At 53.1% G+C, this 20,854-nt stretch overlaps 1 protein-coding gene across 3 annotated transcripts in view; it reads right to left on the reverse strand.

The window, feature by feature from the left end:
• Positions 1–20,854, reverse strand: part of NOL4L (nucleolar protein 4 like) — a 142,744-nt gene that overhangs the window by 74,019 nt on the left and 47,871 nt on the right. For all 3 annotated transcript variants that reach the window (XM_023220419.3, XM_023220421.3, XM_023220420.2), the window contains exons 2-3: positions 13,277–13,432; positions 6,446–6,557 (exon numbers count right to left, since the gene is read on the reverse strand). In XM_023220419.3, the coding sequence (XP_023076187.2) occupies positions 6,446–6,557; positions 13,277–13,432 (268 nt within the window). The remainder of the gene's footprint in view (positions 1–6,445; positions 6,558–13,276; positions 13,433–20,854) is intronic.

Here is a 20,854-nt window from a genome sequence, read left to right on the forward strand (position 1 = left end):
CTTGGGAGGCTGAGGCAGGAGAATTGCTTGAACCCGGGAGTTGGAGGTTGCAGTGAGCCAAGATTGCGCCATTGCACTCCAGCCTGGCAACAGAGCAAGACTCCATCCCAAGAAAAAAAAAGAAAAAGAAAAAGAAAAAGTAAATGTCACTAATGGAATAGCTAAGAAACTGGCATGACAGGGACCACCCCCTTCTTCTCCCTTTTTTCAGACAGACTTCCGCTTGGTTGGGTGGCAGGGATCCTCCGCACCGGTCGACCCGGTGGCAAACTCAATGGGTTTCCACCCCACCATCAACCTAGATTTGACTTTCTTAACCTCAGTGGGGTTTTGAGCCCTAGCCCCATACATTGACCATGTCGGATGCGACATGTCAGGCAGATAGTCTAGTGATGACATTGAGACGGTATCACTCGGAAGAGCCGTGGGTCCTGTTTTCAAAGGTGGATGTTCGGACTGAGAATTCTGCCATTTCTGTTTCCTCTAAGAGGAGGCTGTCTGGTGAGAAGCTGTTAAGCATCACGGTGAATGTGAAGGGTGCCCATCACTCTCACGGCCCCGGTCGGCCCTTCGTTGGGTGTTGCAGGGATTCTCTAGGTTTGGGAGGCATGGAGGCAGGCAGCTGTGTTCTTTCATTGATGGTCGCCCCTGTCCTGACTGCAGTGTCATGACTGCTCATGAGAAAGTATCTTTAATAAAGCTAGTGACAGGGTAGCTTAGGAAAAATAAAACAGTGGCCAGGACAGCACCCTTGGGAGGCAGGACAAGAGGTCTTCCTTGGCCTGTACCTGCCCCAGCATCTCCAGAGATGAGAAACCACTTCTGGTGCCTGCAGGTGAGCCAAGAGAGCTCAGAAGAGGAAGGCAGGATGCCCTGGTCTTGGGGAAGCTGGAACATCCCAAGCGGACCCCTAAACCCATCGGAGAACACCTTAGAGCAATGTAAGGTGAAATGCTTGATTTCGCAGTTCCAGAATGAGAGTTCTGTGAGGGAGGTAGGACCTCGGCGGGGAGGGGACATTCTAGGTGAGGAAATGGGCCATGGAGCCACGGGTGGGAGGTCAGAGCTCAACCACACCACAGTGAGGAGAAAGGCAGGCAAGCTTTTCAGCAGTGAGGAGCTCCAGGTGTTCTGGACTCAGTAAGTGGGTGCACACTGAGAGAATGGGCTTAGCGGGAAAGAGAGATGGAGCAGGGGCCAGTGGGAACCGCAGAGTCAGATGCTCACCAGGGAGAAAAATGCCAGGATGGGGGACGAGCTCAGGTGGAAAAGTGAACAAGGAAGAAGTGGGTTCCTTGGGCTCTGCTGAGACAGGCTGCCCCCCTCTCCGCCCCATGATCACCACGGGGTGCCACACTCGAGCCTCCACAAATGACCTGACAGTGAGGCACTGCTGGACTCTGTTGCCATGGAGAAGAGTGAGCTAGGAGCTAGCAAGGGTCACAGAGCCTAAATCATCCAGCAGGTTGCTGGCAAGAGAAGCACAGGAAGTGCCCAGAGAGATGTTTCAAAATCTCTTTGCCAAGAAAAATGGAAACCAGCCCAGGCACTAGACCTAGTTTTATGCAATCTCGAGAATAATCAATGATGCGGGTGCTTGGGCCAAGCCAAGTTGTTCACTGGCCCGTGCAGCTGGGCGCCAATGGCACTCATCAACCAATGCAAACTTCAACCGCAGGAGTGACTCTCGTTTCCTTGCAGGAACACCAGGTGGTGATTCTCACAAGCTTTCGCCTACAGCATGAAGAACTCTCGGTCCACAGACAGGTACGAAAGATCTTCCAGGCAGGGGTGGGCATCGAAGGACATGTGCACGATGGGGGCCTGGCACAGACAGGCTGTGAGACCAGCCAGCCTCAGGGGGTTCAAATTTGGAAACAGAGATCCCAGGCCTGAGGCCAGCTCAAAAGTCGGCAAAAAAATCTCCTTCCTGGGGAAGTAAATCAATGAATGGGCAAGTCTTCATGGAGGGCTGATGTGCATGCATTCGGGGTGGGGAACATGAGGAAACTGTGTGCAGGGCAGTCCCCGGGCTCAGGAAACAAGGGTGAAGGATGAGCAGAGTGGGACGGATGTGAGGCCATTAGGGTCACTGGAGGAAGAGCTGAGAGGGCCCCGGAGTAGCTCAAGGAAGCTTCGTGGAAAGGATCTGAATGGGACTCATGATCTATTGCTCAGCTGACAGCTCCTGAGCACCTGCTTAGGGCTCCATACACACCCTCTGGTTAGAGGCTCCCAGGAACCTTGTGAGGTGGGTGCTCGTAGTAATACCCTGACTTTACAGATGAGGCAACAGCGCATAGAGGAGTTACGCAACCTTCCCACAGTCCCACAGCAAGTGAGTGTGAGAGCCGGGAGAGGCTAGGCCAGCAAGGAGGAGCCAGGCATGGAGGCCTTGGAAACCATGCAGAGGAGTCTGGGCCTGATTGCGAAGGGGCGGAGACCCAAGTGGACAACCTGCCTGCTGAGGAAGAGTCAGCATTGCTGCCCATTGGCTACTCCCAGTTTGCAACCATGCAACAATATTTTCTCACATCAAAGAAAACAGAGACATGCCTCCAAAGGTCCCTTTCCCCAAGGGCTGGGCTGGTCTGAAGTCACACCCAGTTTGCATGCTCTGTCCTCAACTCCTCAGGGACTGGTGGAAGAGTAGTGTGGAGTCAGGAGGCCCCGGAATTTCCCGTCCTCAGACTTCCTGATCCTCTGCCACCTCCTTTGTTTATGCTCCTGGCACTGGGGGAGGGCACGGGGCTGTCCAGGCCCCCCCACTCTGCTGGGGAGAGACCGCTGAGCAAAGGAGGCCACTCTACTTCCTTTGTTTCTTTTTAACATGAGGCCAGGAAGCCAGGCATTCTCCCAGTAGCCCTCAAAGAGTCTCCATCCTGTCCCCTGTCCCACTCCCTCCCACCTTCCTGGGGCAGGAACACTAGGCCTGTCTCTGGGGCTGGTGCAGGCTCTGCTTTCCCAGCAGCTGGAGAGGGAGAAGGGAGGGCTGGTAATGCAGGCGTTCCTGGGAGACAGCAGGATATAGCTGCATCCAGAGGCCAGCATGGCGGGCAGAGATAGGACCTGCAGGCTTTCAGTGGGGGCAAGAAGAGGGGAACCTGGGGACGGTCCAGGAGGCGAGTGCCTCTGGCCACTTAGCAGACAGTGAAGCCTTTCAGACTCTAAACTCTCCACTGGCAGCTTCCAGAAACCAAGTCCTTCCCTTCTAACCCTGTTCAGGGTGTGGACCCAGCGTGCTTGCCTGGCAGGACTGGGGGCCACATCTGACCCTACCTGGGTAGAAGCAGACCTTGTGTCTCTGTAGGGCCACCTGGACGTTGGCAGCCTTGTGACTGGGCACCACAGGCCACAACATGGGCTGGAGGCAGGAGGCAAGGTGATATTCCCCAGGCACCCGCTGCATCCCAGGTGCCCGCCACAACAGGCTCACCCTCACCACTCTGAAAGGATGGCATTTCTTCCATTTTGCTGATGAGAAAATGCAGTTTCCTGCCTGCACTTCTATCTCCTGGGAGAGCCTGGATGAATGATTTCACCTCAATGCCTCTCTGTGCCTCAGTTTCCTCACCTGTAAGCCAGGACTAACACCTCATAGGATACTCGTAACTGTCATGATCAAGAGCCGCTCAGAGGTTCCCTGTCCTGCCAAGGGCCACGCAGTGCAGAAGAGGGCTGCACACCAGACCTGCCTGACTCCAAGGCCATGCCCTTCCACGCGCCACTTCCCTGGGCTCCTGCTCCCTCAGCGTCTTCTCCTCGCCCTGCGAAGGGAAACTCCGCTACCTGGGACAGAGAGGTGGCATTGTGCCTGAGGATGGGGGAGGATGGGTGAGAATGGGCATGGTGCTCATCTTCTGTCCGGCCTGAAGCAAGCCCCAGGAAAGATGGGCTTTAGCAGCGAGCCCACAGTGCTGGTTTATATTCTAGATGGCTCCTGGCCTGTGTGCTCCCTCCCTCCCTGGCCTCCTTCTCCTCCCTGGGGGTGGGGCGTGGTGGTGGCAGCCAGCGAGGAGAGGAAGCAGGCCACTGCTGTGCTCTGCGTTGCCCTCCTGGCCACACAGAAGCCCGCAGATGAGGAGTGCAGCCTGCAGCATGGGGAGACCCAGCAGCCGTCAGTGAGGAGTGCAGGGGGAGCTGAGGAACGCCCTCCACACTGCAGTGGGATGCGTGGCAGGGGAGGGGAGCGGATGGCGCCTCAGACACCCCAGAGCAGCCCACAAACGGAGCCCCTCTTGGCTTCACCTCTGTTCCTCCAGGCAAGCAATTCTGTGTCTGACTCCGCCAGTTGCTATGGAAACAACGAGGACAGGAACGGGAGGGGACAGGCGGATGGGTGGGCAGGAACCAGGCAGCCACCACTAGGACACACACCCCTGGCCCCTGTGGCCTAGACCCCAGCAGGGTGGAGAGTGCAGCAGGGAAAGCCCTCCAGCCCATCTGCAGGTACCAAATGCTGTCTTGGCCCAGGGGTTGCAGCCGCTGCTTGGCCAGGGGCAGGCCACGTGGGTAGCAGCATTCAGGATCACTGGCTCAGGCATGCATCGCAGGAGTGTCCAGTGTTATCACAGGAACCGCAATAGCCACAGCTCTGTCTTCCTGTACCAATGCCAGGTACAGGGACTAACTCACATCTTGCTAGCCTTCAGATTAACCCCATTTCACAACTGAGGCTCAGAAAGATGAAGTCTCTTGCCCAGGACACACAGCAGCTGAATGGTCATGTGGCCCTGAAGCCCTGTTCTTAACATGGGAACCAGCATTTATGAGGGATTAACTACATCCATTCTGCCCCTCGTGCTTTGAAGTTGGCCCATGTGCCTGATGAAACAGCCGTGGCCTGAGGGCTCCCAAAGGCATGGGAGCCTCTGGATTTGGTGAGTCAGCTGCTGTCAGAAGCCATTCACGTGTGTCAGGGACAACGAACACGAGCAGAAAGCCCCGCTTGACGCCCATGCTCCTGATTCTTTGTTGTCTGTTCAGGCTTTGCTGTGGATTTTTCCTTCCCCAGATTCAATGGATGCTACTTGAGAGCCACCCAGATAAACGGCGCACCCTTCATTCCAGTCTGTCTCCATCTTCGGGCAAAACACCCACTGACTTCAGCAACTTCCAAAGGCCCAATGCCCAGGAGCTGGCACGATGCACCAGGCAGTCCTGGAAACCCTGATAAATCGCCCACCTGGGCACCATTTCTCAGGGCAGCGTTATAATTGTACCAGCCAAATGTGCTGGGCCGTCTCATAGTGCCAAAGCCACCTGCAAACAGATGGGCCCCCAGATTTACTGGAAGCCTCTGGGATGTTCAGTTTGAGGGGGTGTGGGGGTACTGAAGCGAGGTCCTTGCTGGTCTCACTGGGCAGGACAGAGCTGGAGGGCATGGATGTCGGTCCAAGGGACCAACTTTGGTGGTCACGAGTGCTCTGGGCGTTTTATTGTATTTATTTTTTGAGATGGGGTCTTGCTCTGTCATCCAGGCTAGAGTGCAGTGGCATGATCATGGCTCACTGCAGCTTCCACCTCCCGGGCTCAAGCGATCACTCCACCTCAGCCTCCCAAACTGCTGAGATTACAAGCATGAGCCACTGTGCCCAGCCTGCCCTGGACATTTTAAATTCTCACCAGTTGGCCGGATGCCGTGGCTCACACCTGTAATCCCAGCGCTTTGGGAAGCCGAGGCAGGCGGATCATGAGGTCAGGAGATTGAGACTATCCTGGCTAACACAGTGAAACCCTGTTTCTACTAAAAATACAAAAAAAAATTAGCTGGGTGTGGTGGCGGGCGCCTGTAGTCCCAGCTACCTGGGAGGCTGAGGCAGGAGAATGGTGTGAACCTGGGAGGCGGAGCTTGCAGTGAGCTGAGATCGCGCCACTGCTCTCCAGCCCGGGTGACAGAGCGAGACTCCGTCTCAAAAAAAAAAAAAAAACAATTCTCATCAGTTCCCCATGGGTTTACTGATCAAAGGCCACACGGGTGTGCACAGGGTGGAAACAAGCACCAGGGAAGACGTATCATTAGCAGGTATGTGGGTGGGAGGACGCATGCACATGTCTCAGGGAGTGTACAGGCCAGACCACGGCTTGTGCACGGAGAAGCAGTGGGAGGCATGGATGGAACTTTGAGAACGGGGTAGGCTGGCCATTCCCGGCTGGAATCTGGCTATGAGGAGAGGGGCTGTCCTGGGCCTTGCGAGGCAGGGGAAACATGTTGTTCGCTTTTTTGTTTCGTATGGTTGGTTTTTAAGTGAAACTTGAGATTTAAAAAAAGTTAAACAAAACAAAACGAGGCTCTTTGGGCAGCACCACGGACCCATACTAGCCTCTGGGGCTAGCAATAACAGCTGCTGGACACTTTTCTGTGCCAGCAAAAGCTGGCATCTTCAGGGACAGTCTACTCTCAGCCGGCCCCCGCCCTAGCCCTCCAGCACGCCACCCCCGCTACCTTTGGGTTCCAGGCCATTGGAGTTAAAGTGCATCCTCTTCTGACACTCTGTACAGCTCATCAGGAACCGGGTCACAGCCTCTCTCGGGAGGAAGGCATAGGTCTCTGCGATCTGGAGGAGACAAGAGCTTCGCTTGTTATATGGATCCGTGGGGAGGCGACTTGGCCATGAGGTCACCAAGGTCTGAGCTTTGGTGGCAAGTGCTTTGGCTCTTGCAGGAAAGTCAGGGATTTGAGGAGCAAGGGGCAGGTGTCCTGGATTCTCAGCGGTGGAAATGAGACAGTACTTTTGTGGAAAACCATTTGTTTTAAAAATCTCAATAAAGGAGGTTAAAAATTGAAAAAGCAAAGCCTTTAAACATTATCCAGTCTTTAACCTATATCCTAATAAGTAACATTCCTCAGAACATTTTATTGCTGCTATGAAAAAAAATGGGCTTATAAACATTGCTCTAGCATAGGGTGAGCTGTTCCCCTCTTAGAGATGGATAGACTGAGACCCACAGATAAATTCACTGCCCTGGACCCATATACAGAACCAAAGGTCCCGCAAACCATCTCCTGTGATCACTCACAGGTCAAGAACCTTCTTAGGGAGAGCTGTGAAGGGCTAGTACCAGGCATCAGACTTTTCAAACTAGATAGGCTCTGCGGGACCCCCATGTTCCAGGCAACTATGGCTCAGAGAAGTGAGCCGACTCCCCAAGGTCACATGGCACTTTCAAGGCAGTGCCAGACTAAACCCCATGCTCCAGGTGACACCACTCTACAGTTGTCTCCAGAGGGCCTTCCTTAGTTAACGAGGAGGACAGGCATGCAGGGGGCTGGGGGAGAGACACACAGAAGGGAGAGAACATGAAAAAAGGGCTGGGTGGGGGAGTGGGGAAGAAGTGGCTGTGGGCCCAGGTGTCCAGCACTTTCCTCTTGCTCTGAGTTTTGGAAAAGCCACTGACCCTGATTTAGCTGTCTGGTGGGGCCAAAGAGTCCCTTCAGTCCCAGGTTCCCTGGTTTTCCATGTGCTTCCTGAAGCCTGGGTCCTCCCGCTTCTCTCCACTAAGGGGCAGCATCACCCAAGCGTTCCGCTGTCCTCGCGGCAGCCCACAGCCTGGCTGGGAAAGTTGGCCAAGGGTGAGGGGCTGCTCTGGGCTGCGCTGAGCCCCGCCTTCCCCCAGCAACTGCAGGGGTTTGCTCCTTTGGAAATGCACGAATGTCCTTCTCCATCTCTGCGATGCCTGGAAGGTAGAGATGGGCTAGGGCAGGGCTGGGGAGTGGAGTTGTGGGGGATGCAGAAGGCCTGGGGTGCCCCAGGCTGTGGCTGGGCCGTTGGAGGACCAGCTCAGGCACGGCTTCCAGCTCAGCCCACTGGCAGAGTCCAGGGGCCACTCTTGCCAGCTGCAAAGGCGAAGTTAATTTTGGTGACACAATTGTTATTTCTCAGCTGATTTGATGCTCTGCGGAGCAGGCAGGCTCCTTGATGAGTTATCTCCCTTCCAAATTCCCTGTCTGATTGCCTTCCTCTGGAGGTCAGGGACAAGGGCAAACCCCAGTGTCTCTGACTGGAGCAGCGGATGGGAGAGCAACATCAGGGATGCAGCTGGTCCTTGTCAGGTGTCAAAGCTGAGGGATGGGACTTTTCTGCCATGCACACAGAGAGCTTCATCCCCAGCCCAGGGCTGCCTGGAAGTCTGGGGGCATGTTCCTCTCAGGTCTGCTGGGTCTGGAGGGAGATGCCTGGCTGAAGGGTGGCAGCTGCAGGAGCAAGCGTGCAGGAGGGAAGGGCGTGTGCTAGGCCGAGCAGAGGGCTGTGGCTGACTTGGGCCGACAGACGCCCCTTGGCTACCCTGAGACGTGGCACCCTAGGTCAGGCCTCAGGAGAGCTCAGTAGAGGGCCCGGGAGAAGGGTTGCACAGTCAGCTAGGAGAAGAGGGCCAGGTCCCTACCATGAGGGCAGCCCTACTGAGTTACCCGGAGCTTGCCTGCTCACCTGCCAATGGGCAGAGAAATATTTTTTAAAGGGCTCAGGGGGTCCTCCTGGCCTGGCTGCTCTGTTGAGGGCTGCACACAGGATGGGCAGGGCCCTTCTTGCTGTCTGGCCTGCTGAGGGCACAGGAATGGCTCCCTCTCCAGGGGTAGAGTGGTGGCCACATTTATCCTGGCCTTGGCAGGGACCCCAGCAGTGTACAAAGGCTGGCTGGCGTGCCACAGGGAGGAGGACTGCTGAGCACACACCTTCTGGCCTTGGGTCCCACAGACGGGTGGAAGGGGCGGATAGAAGGCTGACAGGTCAGTAGTCCGTGGAACTGCCTGAGGGCCAGGGAGGGAAGACCTGCCCCGCAAGGCAAAGCGGGATTGTCTGCAAGCCTGGCTTAGAGCTCCCTGGGGAGTCCATAAAGCAGAGTCCAGCCCAGCTCTGCACAGCAGTAGGGACCCATATAGAGGATAACAAACCCTCCCCCTGCAACCTTCAGCAGGCATCTTCTCATTCATCTTCCTGGCTTGCCTGGGACCAGAAATGGGACCTCCATTTCTGATTGAATGCATGGATGCCCAAGGCCACAGGACCACAGAATGAGTCTAAACCAGAAGGACAATCCTAGCAGATGCTCTAGTTAATAGGATGGTGGTTTTCAGATGGTTTTAGAGCTGCAGACCCTGTTCTAGAAACAGACTCATACACTGAAGCCCAAAACATGAAACAGATAAAGACAGAGCTGCTGTGTCTAAGGAGGGGAAGTTCCAGGACCCTTGTCCCTGCCCAGCTGCCCTCTGCTGCCCTGGGCTGCCTGCTGCCTTGCTCCCCGGGCCTCCTGCCTAGACACTGAGTCCCGTATGTGAATTTGCCTTTTACATTTTTCCTGGTGGTAAAAAACAGGGACTTCACTGGCAGAGAGAGCAGGAGCTATTTGCAGAGTCGCTGACTTGCAAGGCCCCATTTCACTCCCCAACTCAGAGGCCGACAAAGACAGATGAGACCAATTGGGGGGATTTGCACCACTTTACAAGATCCTCCTTCTGCCCTACGGGTGGATTAGCACGTGGTGGGCCCGGAGCAGCTGCTGACCACATCTGGCCCCAACTCCAAAGTGGCCTGGGCAGTTAGATCCGGACTGTGGAACCCGATCTGACCTACCAGCACCCTGGGAGGGAGAAAGGAAGCAAAAGGGCTTGTTCTGACCCAGATGGGTGCAGAAATCAGAAAAGCAGGAAGACCCCTTGGAAAAAGGACTAGCCCTCTGTGTGAGTCCAGGAAACTCTAGAACCAGCTGGAACCTTCCTCAAACCCTGGTGCTGGCGAGATCTCCGAGATCCTCTGGACCTCAGGTCACACGAGAAGCTAAGTGAGACAGGGACTTCCTGCTCGAAATGGGAATCCCTGTATTATCCATTGCACATGGACATCTAATTCCAGCTTGAATACCGCCAGTTTCAGAAAGCTCATTGGCCGCCCTATCTGATCCATGGCTGGACAGCAGTAGATGCAAAAAAGCTCTTTTCCCCACCAAATAACGTGCCTCCTTTAGTGCACTGAACAAGCCTGCCGCCGCCCTGCCAATCCAGACTTCTATAGTATCCCAGGCCTAGAAAAATCCAGAGGGGCCCTGTGCCCTAGAGACTGTCAGGCAGTCCTAGGATTCAGCTTTGGCAAAACAGAGATAGATCCAAAAAGTCCTTGGCCAGGGGCTTGATGTGTACCCCAGGATGCCAGGCTGTGCCCCTCTACAGCCATCAGCAGGGGTTTCCTTGGGGGCTCTTTCCACAGGCATGGATGGGTGGGGGCCTTGAGTTTGCAAAATGGGGCTGAAGAGCTAGGTTTGGGTCGAGGAAAATGGGAGCAGATGAAGAGGGGCACAAAGGCATCCAGGCACCACCTCCTGCCCCCAAAAAAGGAAAAGGGTGGCATGAGAAGGGTGACAGATGGGGAGGAGAAGGGGAAAAGGAGAGAAGGCACGCAGGGGAGGAGGGAGGTATGCCAGCCCCCTCGGCCTCACACCCACTGCAGGAGGGCCCTGGCCTGCTCAGCTCAGCCTTGGCCCTGCTGCTGAAATTCCAGCTCTGTGCGCAGCCCAGCTGGCTCAGTGCCAGTCATGTGCCAGCTCCAGGCTGGGCAGCGGGAAGTGGGGCACGCGGCAGGCATATGGACGAGAAGCCAGGAAGTGCAGAGCAAAGGGCTGGATGTCCGCTTGGCCCAGGGATGCAAGTGCTGGCAGAACCAACCCAGCGCTGCCCTCCCCACAGCATGGAGGCTGCAGACCCCTTCCTTTCTAAACCGCCCAAAGAGTGCCTGTGGGTGAGGCTTGATGCTGGGCACCGAAGGGGCCAGGGAAATCACATGATCCAGCTGGCTCCAGCCCATCCGCCTGGACAACAGCAAGTCGTGCGGCTTACTAGCTGACCACAGGAGGGTTGCAGAGAGGCAGGATGTGTGGTGGTCAGGGCACAGGCTCCGGGGTAGGTGGCCTGGCTCTGAACGTCAGCTGACCGACCTCAGGTAGGTTATGTGTTTCTCTGAGCCTCAGTTTTCTCATCTTAAAATGGAGGTAACAACAGCACCTGCTTCATGCATGCAACCCTCATACATGTATAGGAAGCGCTGGTGTAGAGAACATGCTGACTGTTCAGCACAACGGTGAATTTTTTTAATTTAATTTTTTTTTTTTTTGAGACAGGGTCTCGCTCTGTCACCCAGGCTGGAATGCAGTGGTGCAATCACAGCTCACTGCAGCCTCAAGCAATCCTCCTGCCTCAGCTTCCCAAGTAGCTAGGACTACAGGTACACACCACTAGGCCTGAATTTTTTAATGTATTTTTTATTGTTATTTTTGGAAATAGAATCTCACTCTGTCACCCTAGCTGGAGTGCAGTGGCATGATCTCAGCTCACTGCAACCTCTGTTTGCTGGGTTCAAATGATTCTCATGCCTCAGCCTCCTTGAGTAGCTGCGATTATAGGCATGCGCCACCACGCCCAGCTAATTTTTGCATTTTTAGTAGAGGTAGGGTTTTGCTATGTTGGCCAGGCTGGTCTCACACTCCTGGCTTCAAGTTATCTGCCTATCTCAGCCTCCCAAAGTGCTAGGATTACAGGCATGAGCCACCGCGCCTAGCCCCAGTTTTTTTTTTTTTGTTTGTTTTAGAAGAAGGGGTCTTGCTATGTTGCCCAGGTTGGTCTTGAACTTCCAGCCTCAAGCAATCCTCCCATCTCAACCTCCCAAACTGCTGGGATTATAGGTGTGAACCACCGTGCCTCACCCACAATGGTAAACTTAATGCTGAGAAAATGTGGTCTTGTCAGTGCCAAGGGGCCCATTCGGCCCCAGCCTGAGTGCCTCTTCTTTCTTCTATGGCCCTCTGGTGGAAATACCCTCAGAACTCCCTTCCCACAAGCCACTTCCCAGAGCACACAGACCAAGAAGCAGGAGGGGTGGGGAGACCATCACCACCTCCTGCTTCCCTGGGCAGACACCTCACCTCTGTGAGGCCCTTGGCACATGGGTCAATCCTTAAAATCCATTTAGGGCAAAAGCCATTTTCTGAGGACAAGGATTAACCGGATGGTTGCATTAAAACAAAAACAAACAAACAAACAAAGACCATAAGGGGAAATTATAGACTTATACAGCCACCTCCATGTAGTCCAAAGCTATTTATACAAAGAACTTGGGGTGGGGAGTTTCACATCTGCCTTGGGTGGGGAAGCCCAGACACAGAAGGGCACATTTCTAGAAGCTCCAGAGAAAGTCAGCATGGAGGACACTGGCTGATTGCAACTTAGCTGCTATCTGACCTTGGACAGGTGACCCAATTCTCCAGGTCTCAGTCTCCTTAACTGTGAAATGGGTCCTCAGTGCCTCGGTCACAGGACTGCCACAAGGCTTGAATGAGCATGAAGGGCTTGGCTTTACTGGCCTCCCTGGGCACTGGACAAATGGTTCGGAGCTGTGCATGAGCCGGGGATAGGCTCACATGTGGATCAGCAGGGGATGGATCAGAACACAGGCAGGCCCCTCTGCAGGGTGAGGAGGGGCCTCTGGTTTGGCCAGTCCCATCTATTTCCACCTCTCCTGCATTTGTGACACTCCCTGCCCGTAGGTTGCCTTCTCTGCCCTTATGCCTCCCCAAAGCATAGAATGCCAGCACAGGTGTCACCTTCTCCACACAGCCCCCCAGGCTCATCTGCATCTGGCAGTGCCTTTGCTAAATGCCCCTGAGCCTGGGTTCTTGCTCTCTCAAAGCAAGCCTTGGAGACACTTCTGCTTCTCATGTATCTTGTTTTTGCTCTCAGCCTCCCCACCCCAAATCCAATTGTGATCTCCGGGAGGGTGGGGAGCAGGTCCTTCGACTTCCCCTGGGAAACTCCCAGTCCTGACTTCACAGGATGAGCTCACACATAGGAAGAGCTCAGGACAGGCCTGGCATGCGGTAAATGCCATGCCATGGAGGCATTTGTTCCTCTGTTCATTATCTGCCCCCAGCACCCCAGCCCCAGAACAGGCTGCAGGGGGCTGTGGGGGCGGTGGTGTTAGGTAGGAGTGAAGCAGAAACGGGGAAGAGGAGGGCACCTCCTGCCCTCATCCCTCTCCTTCCCTCCCTCTCACCCCCTTTAACCTGCTTTTCCTTTGTGCTCAGACCACAGATCCCCTACCTTCGCCCTGTGAGCCATCTCTGGCTGCCATGCCCTTGCCCTGTGCCCCCCTAGATCCCGAAAGGCCGTTTCATCACGCCTCAGCTCCCTGCCCCGCCCCCCCGCCCCCCCAGCCCAACATGTGCGGAGCCCATGGCCTCCTGCCAAGGCCTGGGGCTGCTAGTGGAGGCAAAGAGACAGAAATCTCACCGCTCGGTAGGTTTTCTTCTGCCCAGCGTGCTTGGGGGCTTTGCCTGGCTCCGCTGAGCTCTCCACATGCATCGAGTAGATGATGTCAAAGAAATCTTCCACCACAGCGACCCGCTTCAGAGAGATGCCCTCCGGCTCCGACAGGCCATCTGCCCCCTGCGACAGGGTGGACAAGCTGTGTTAGTGTCAGGGATGATGGCGGGGTGAGAACTGGGCCCTGAGGCCGGGGCAACGGGTCAGGACTCAGGACGGGCAATGCCTCTGACAGTGGGTCTTGGGGTGGGGAAGGGAGGGAGCCTGCTGAGGGGGCTCCCTGGAGTGGGGACGCCAGAGTCAGGGTGGCTGCAGCTATGAAATCTACCAGCGACAATGGGCAGAGAATGGCGACAACGAAAACACAAATTAAAAAACCAAGAGGCTCCATGTTCACAATTTCAGACAGATTGTGCCAGACTCGGGTGGGGAGCTCTTGAATCACATGCTGTGCCAAGACCATCCTGGAAGTCTCTGGGGAGGGGGGAGTGCTAAATAGATGCAGCCCCATCAGGAGCTCGCCAATTAGCAGTAACCTTTCACTGTGGGCCTGGGCTGGGGTCCCGGGGGAACGGCTCCGATCACCTGGGTGACTCCTGCCTCCACCCTGGCCTTTCTGAAAAGCTTTTCACGGCTGCCTGCCCTCCCCACTCCAGCAGCTGAGCGCCAGCAACTGCACCCGGGCTCTTTGTGTGTGGAGATGTACAGAATAACAGGCACGAGGCCACGAGGAGGTGGGAGGGCCGTGTGAACGGGGTGGCCACTGGCCCCGAGCCTCTTATCAGGCTAGCATGAGTGGTGTCAGCTGGCCCGACAAGGTGCACCAGGAGCAAGACGGGTCCTTCAATAGCAAACAGCTGCAGGGCTGACGCCTGTCCTCCCCTCCAGCAGGAAAGGGGCTGCAGGGAAACCACAGGGCAGGAGGCTGGGGGCGAGGCCAGGGCCCGGAAGGGAACAGACTGCTGGGGAACTGCTCCGCACAGGCAGTCCCCGCAAGCGAGGTACACAGACCCAGGGACACTAGACTGTCAGCCACCAGCTCCTTAAGGGGAGTCTTTGGGGATGTTAGGGGGCTTTGAAGATCAAGAACAAGTCGTATGGAGGGAATCTGGGGGGAAAAGAAGCAGGCTTTTCTCCAAAAGTGCCCAAAGACACATCTCCAAGAGAATTCTTCCCCAAAGGACCCCAACTCAAGGATGTCAGCAACAAGAGGATGTGGGCTTCGCCTGCTCCTTCTTAGCTGTCTCTCCAGCACTTAAATCAGTTCCTGACACATAGTAGGTAGTCAGTAAATAATGACTGGATGACTGAGTGGTTCTAAGTGGCAGCTGGGCAGGGTCACTTGGACACACTCTGCCCTGGTTTGAATACAGCCCCATCATGGAAGTGGCCCTGTGACCCCAAGCACTTACTGTGCTTTGAGCCTCAGTCCCTTTATCTGCAAAATGGGGATAACAGACGCCCCTTTCCCATGAGCTACTGCGGGGAAGAACTGAGATGTGCATGCAGCACTTAGCACTGAGCCTGGCGTACAGGGATTGCTAGATAAATATTGCTATTAAGAAGTGCTTTGCAGTTCGCCATGTTTTCCCCAGGTATGAGAGAGCTGAACACCGGGGCAACACTGGGAGGTTGTTAGGGTCAGGACCTGCCTGAGGTGTGGTGGCTGGTGGGCGGCAGACATGGCTTCAGACCTCAGACTTTGTAGTCCAAGGAGAATACAGGCCACACTGGCAGAGGACGCTCGCTCACAACAGGTTCTGGCAAAGATAGGTCTTGGTTTCACCCAGTAGCTTTCCCGACACACCACGATGGGCGAACAGCAGTGTCTCTTCACCAACAGCCCATCTAAGAGCAGAAAGCAGATGGGGGGCAAAGGGCATCTGGGATGTGGGGTCCTGAGCCCCACAGCTAGTGGGCAGTGTCCCTAAGTGGTGACGCTGGGAGGTGACCTCACTGGCCCCAAGCAGGCCCTCTTGCCAATGGCTTCCTTCCTGGTCAGAACCCATTTCAATGGGACGTCTCAGATACTGCATATCTCTCTTTGCGTGTACAGGAGAAGCCACTTGCTGGTCCGGCTTCCTCGCTGTGAGATTGTGGGCAAACCCTTCAACCTCCCCAAGCTTCACTTATGAGATGAGTTGTAAAGTTCCATGACTTTTCTCTTCTTAACCTCTCTCGGGAATCCATTTTACCTCTTTTGGGGGATATCCCACCCCCTCGGACATCTCAGGCCATCCGTACGGGCTGAACCATGACTAACTTGCTCACTATTGACCCATAAATGCCCAGCATTATGGGGCCCTTCAAATACTGCCATGACAGGGTTGAGATGGGACAAATATTATGATAGGTCAGTTAGACTTTTAAAAAAATTTTACTCAGCAAAGATCTGGATTTGGGATGTACAGTTACAAGACACTTCTGACCAGAGGTTCACATTGGTGAAAATAAATAAAATGAACCTTAAGAATGAATATAGCTGGGTTTCTATTTGTTGATCTGGGCAGTAGTTATAGAAGTGTGTTCGACTTATTAAGTCATTAAATCTTAACATTTGGCCGGGCACAGTGGCTCACACCTGTAATCCCAACACTTTGGGAGGTCCAGGCAGCCGGATCACCTGAGGTCGGGAGTTTGAGACCAACGTGGAGAAACCCCGTCTCTACTAAAAATACAAAATTAACCGGGCGTGGTGGCACATTCCTGTAATCCCAGCTACTCAGGAGGCTGAGGCAGGAGAATTGCTTGAGCCCAGGAGGCAGAGGTTGCGGTGAGCTGAGATCGTGCCATTGTACTCTAGCCTGGGCAACAAGAGCGAAACTCTGTCTCAAAAAAAACAAAAATCTTAACATTTACAATCTGTGTATTTCTGCATATGTGATAAACTTTAATTTAAAAAAACAGTTTTTAAAAAGAATATCATGGGATAGTTCCACTGAATTTTTAAATTCAGGTAAAATACATATACAGAATGCACCATCTTTACCATTTTTAAGTATACACTGAAGTCCGCCACATTTGGATCACCTGAATCCAGAGGCATAGCTCTGGAGGCTTAGCTGCTTAAAGGCCAGTAGGCCTCCCTGTTCAAAATTGTTTCAGACCAGAACACAGATATTTCCGGAAAAGGAAGGAGATAAAATTTTGTGGGAAGGAATGGAGAAAGGCAGCAATCTGATGAGGAGACAATATTTTATGTAGGTGAGATAGAAATTTCCCCCTAACCAGCTTGGGGGCCTTGGGCGGGTCCCTTTATTTCTATACTTCTTTTTTTTTTTTTTTGAAACAGAGTCTCGCTCTGTCAAACAGGCTGGAGTGCAGTGGTGCAATCTCTGCTCACTGCAACCTCTGCCTCCTCAGTTCAAGCAATTCCCCTGCCTTGGCCTCCCAAGTAGCTGGGATTAAAGGTGCCCACCAGCATGCCTGGCTAATTTTTGTATTTTTAGTAGAGATGGGGTTTCGCCATGTTGGCCAGGCTGGTCTGCAACTCCTGACCTCAGGTGATCCGTCCACCTTAGCCTCCCAAAGTGCTGGGATTATAGGTGTGAGCCACTGTGCCCGGCCTATTTCTATACCTCTTGAAAGTCAGTTTCTGCCCCTGTAAAATGGGCCTAAAAAGTGCTAGTTGGATGTTCCAAGGATCAAGCATGTATGTCAGGCATCCAGCACATACAGACTTGGTTAATGTTCATCTCTTCCCTTGGACCTCCCAAGTCTGGACATTTTGTGTTTAGGAATCTCTTCTTATCTCCAGTCCTTCTGACGCATCCAGAGGGGACCCACGACAAAATGGGTCCCCCTCAGTAACACCCACCATCAGAAGAGATGCACAGTCTTATTTAATTCCTAAATAATATGCTAAGGCTCCCACAAACTTGGAATAAGCTTTCCAAAAGTCAAAGTGTAATTGACCAACCCAGATAAAAAAGCAAAACATACTGTCCCATATGGCCTGTCTCTATCCCAGCTTCCCACCTGCATTCTTAGGCCAACTCTGGTAAACAACAGCTTTGCACCTGGTCTGATGTGACTATAAAATTAATCCCAGCAAAATTCTTCAGGGAAGCAGTTTTCAGTAGTTCCATCTTTAAAAATTGATCACTTTCTCTCTTGATGTTCAAATTTGGGTCCTGTAATCCAACTATCTCTACAGCAAAGATTTACATAGGAAAAGAGAGGGCCTGGAGCGACCAGAACTCAAACCACACAAAGGCTGCAGAGCCACACCTTGAACTGTCCTCTGGTGAGCTGGGGCCACCTGGATTCCATGTGTGCTACACCCTAGGGGAAGAATGCCAGGATGTCTGCGTGGCCTTCAAGGAGAACCCTGAGAAGACAGCAACAAAGGGATCCGACAGTAGTCACGTGCCACAGACATCTCTGCTATCCTTCGCATCCATGGAGGTAATAACCTTCATGCTAAAGGCTGCAGGGGAGGCAGGCCTTCCCTGGCTAAGGATCCAGACAGTGCTGCAAGTGAAGAGCTGCTAATAAACGGAGCAGAAAGCACCTTCCCTGTAGCCTTGGGAAGCCCCTGTCATCCCCCTTCTGCCTGGTACCCAAATTAGCTTCATCTAATCCATTGCCCTAAGCAAACTGGGTAGTAGATTGACAAAGGAAGTTCACTTCATCTATAGGCTGGATCAAGAAGGGACCTGGAGTCTCCTGACTATCCCAGCTTCCTGGAAACACTTAGCAGGAGTAATGGAATGGAACCCTGCAGCACCCCATGGGAAAAACCACGAAAACACAGTCACTGGTGCAGGATCAACCTCTGGGGCCTTCCTGCATGGAGAAGAACATTGCCATGGTAACACACGCCATCCTTTCGAACCATCCAACCCCCAAACAGCCTGCCAGAGCCAGGCCAACAGAATCAGACATGGCAATAGTTTTAAAAATGTATGGAGAAGCTGGGCATGGTGACACATGCCTGTAGTCTCAGCTACTCAGGATGCTAAGGTGGGAAGATCACTTGAGCCCAGGGGTTTGCGTCTAGCCTGGGCAATACAGCAAGACCCATCTCTAAAACAAAAATTTAAAAAAAAAAAAAAAAAAACCTACACATTTACGGAGCTACATTCTTGGACATGACCAAGTCCCTTAAAACCAGCCCATTTGGGTTCTAAACAAAAAGCTAGATGGCAAGTCATTGACAAAATCACCAAATGTCTACTTAAATACCGCTGATATTTCAAAATATTACAGCAGTAGTCCTTAGACCAGCAGCATTGGCATCACCAGAGAACTTGTTAGAAATGCACATTTTCAGGTTCCACCTTAAACCTACCAAATCTGATGCTCTGGGGGTTTTAACAGATACCCCAGAGCATCAGATTCTGATGCAAGACAGATTTTGAGAATTGCTGATTAGAATGTCTCCATGATTGAAACAGGGAGGTAACTGTAGGAAAACAGGCATTGGCTCATTAAATATAGACATGCTCTGTGCTTCCTGGCCTAATATATTAATATTTTCATTTCCAATGAAGGCCAATTTTCCTAATGGTGAGAACAAAAGAATCTTATTGGGCAACATTAGTATAAACTCAAGACATCTGCCCAGAAATTTAATGTGGATTATGGATAGAAAGAGCAGGAACGCCCCGCATCCTGACATCAGATTTTTAAGTCCTCCCTGGCAAAGTTAATTAATACTTAAGCAGGGCATCCCTTGGCAGGTCCTTTCTGGCTTCCTCGGTTTCCTCAGATGGATCTCAATGCTCAGCACGAGAAGACTGCCACGTCCCAGGCTGCAGACCTAAGAGGGGGATCGGCATGTCGTACCGTGGCATTAGACAGGCTCCTGCCGGGGCGACCTCAGGGAGCTTGTGAATCGGACTGAATCTTGCCTGTCTCCCCACATGAGCCAATTAAATGGATCTCTGCCCTTGATTGGTGAAGTGAAGTCCAATTGCTAATGGATTGCAGTTCTGTCATCTCCATTAGAACTTCAAAGTCACTTGCTGGTATGGATAAGTTACATACTTATCAAGGTGGGATCACAGTTTTAGGCCACCAGGGTGCCATTTAGTGTGCCACCATCACTATATTAGCAGAGTGTGCCTTCCAGCAACGTCGAGGCCATCCATGGTTGAGAGGATGCGGCTAAATAGCAGAGATATTTCTCAACTGGGTTTCTGCTACGGTAGAAGAAGAAACCACAGAGAAAGGCCTTAGGATATGCCTTTTGGCGCATTTCAGATCCAGCTCTTGACAAGGTATAAAAATCAACGAGATTGTTATTGGAGGAGAAAGTCAGCCAGTAGAGCCCACCCCAAAGGAAGCAAATCTTTGGCTACCACTTGTGTGGGAGCCCAGGACTTCAGGAGGCTGATTGCAAAGGCAAATGTGAGGATGCTGCTCCATCCCATCCAGGCCATCAAAGTGGCCGAGATCAGAGACAAAAGTTACCCTGCCTATTAATTACTAGCATGCTCTTCCCAACTTTTGCAACCATGCCATTCCTCCTGTCCCCCAAACCCAGCTTTAATCAATTCATTCAGGGCTGGGTGCAATGGCTCACGCCTGTAATCCCAGCACTTTGGGAGACAGAGGTGGGAGGATCCCTTGAGCTCAAGAGTTCAAGACCAGCCTGGGCGATATGGCGACTCCCTCCCCCCACCCTCTGCCGCCAGGAGGACTCTACAGAAAATACAAAAAGCGGCCGGGCGCGGTGGCTCAAGCCTGTAATCCCAGCACTTTGGGAGGCCGAGACGGGCGGACCACAAGGTCAGGAGATCGAGACCATCCTGGCTAACATGGTGAAACCCCGTCTCTACTAAAAAATACCAAAAACTAGCCGGGCGAGGTGGCGGGCGCCTGTAGTCCCAGCTACTCGGGAGGCTGAGGCAGGAGAATGGCGTAAACCCGGGAGGCGGAGCTTGCAGTGAGCTGAGATCCGGCCACTGCACTCCAGCCCGGGAGACAGAGCGAGACTCCGTCTCAAAAAAAAAAAAAGAAAATACAAAAAGCCTAGTCGGGTGTGGTGGCATTCGACTGTCGTCCCAGGTACTCAGGAAGCTGAGGTGGGAGGATCACTTGAGCCTGGGGAGGTATAGGCTGCAGTGAGTCACGACCATACAACTAAACTCCAGCCTGGGTGACACAGTGAGACCTCATCTCAAAAAAAAAAAAAAAAAAAAAGTCAGAACTGGAGTTTTGGAAGCTTCTAGGGGGATTCCTGCAAAGTCTCATTTCAGCTCCTGGTGGGGCTGAAAAAAGAACCAACGGGGAGGAGTCAGTCTCCTGCAAAGGGGCCCCAGAGGGAAAGGAAGGAGGTGGAGAGGAAATTAAAAACCACACCAAACTAAGAGAACAAAAAGAGAAGAAAGCCAGAATGAAGACCATCACCCAAACACCCAGAATCCCTCTCTTGAGCATCCCCAAGAGAAGCTGTCATAATTTGTAAAGGGCAATCAGGTGATTGAAGAGAGGGTATTGCTTCACTGGGACAAAGGCAGTATTTTAATTTCTCTCGGTTCTGAATACTACCTACTGGGGACTGGAAACTGAAAAAAAATCCTCCAAAATAGGAATTTA

The sequence above is a fragment of the Piliocolobus tephrosceles genome, chromosome 20 (assembly GCF_002776525.5).
Source record: "Piliocolobus tephrosceles isolate RC106 chromosome 20, ASM277652v3, whole genome shotgun sequence".
In the NCBI taxonomy this organism is placed as follows: domain Eukaryota; kingdom Metazoa; phylum Chordata; class Mammalia; order Primates; family Cercopithecidae; genus Piliocolobus; species Piliocolobus tephrosceles.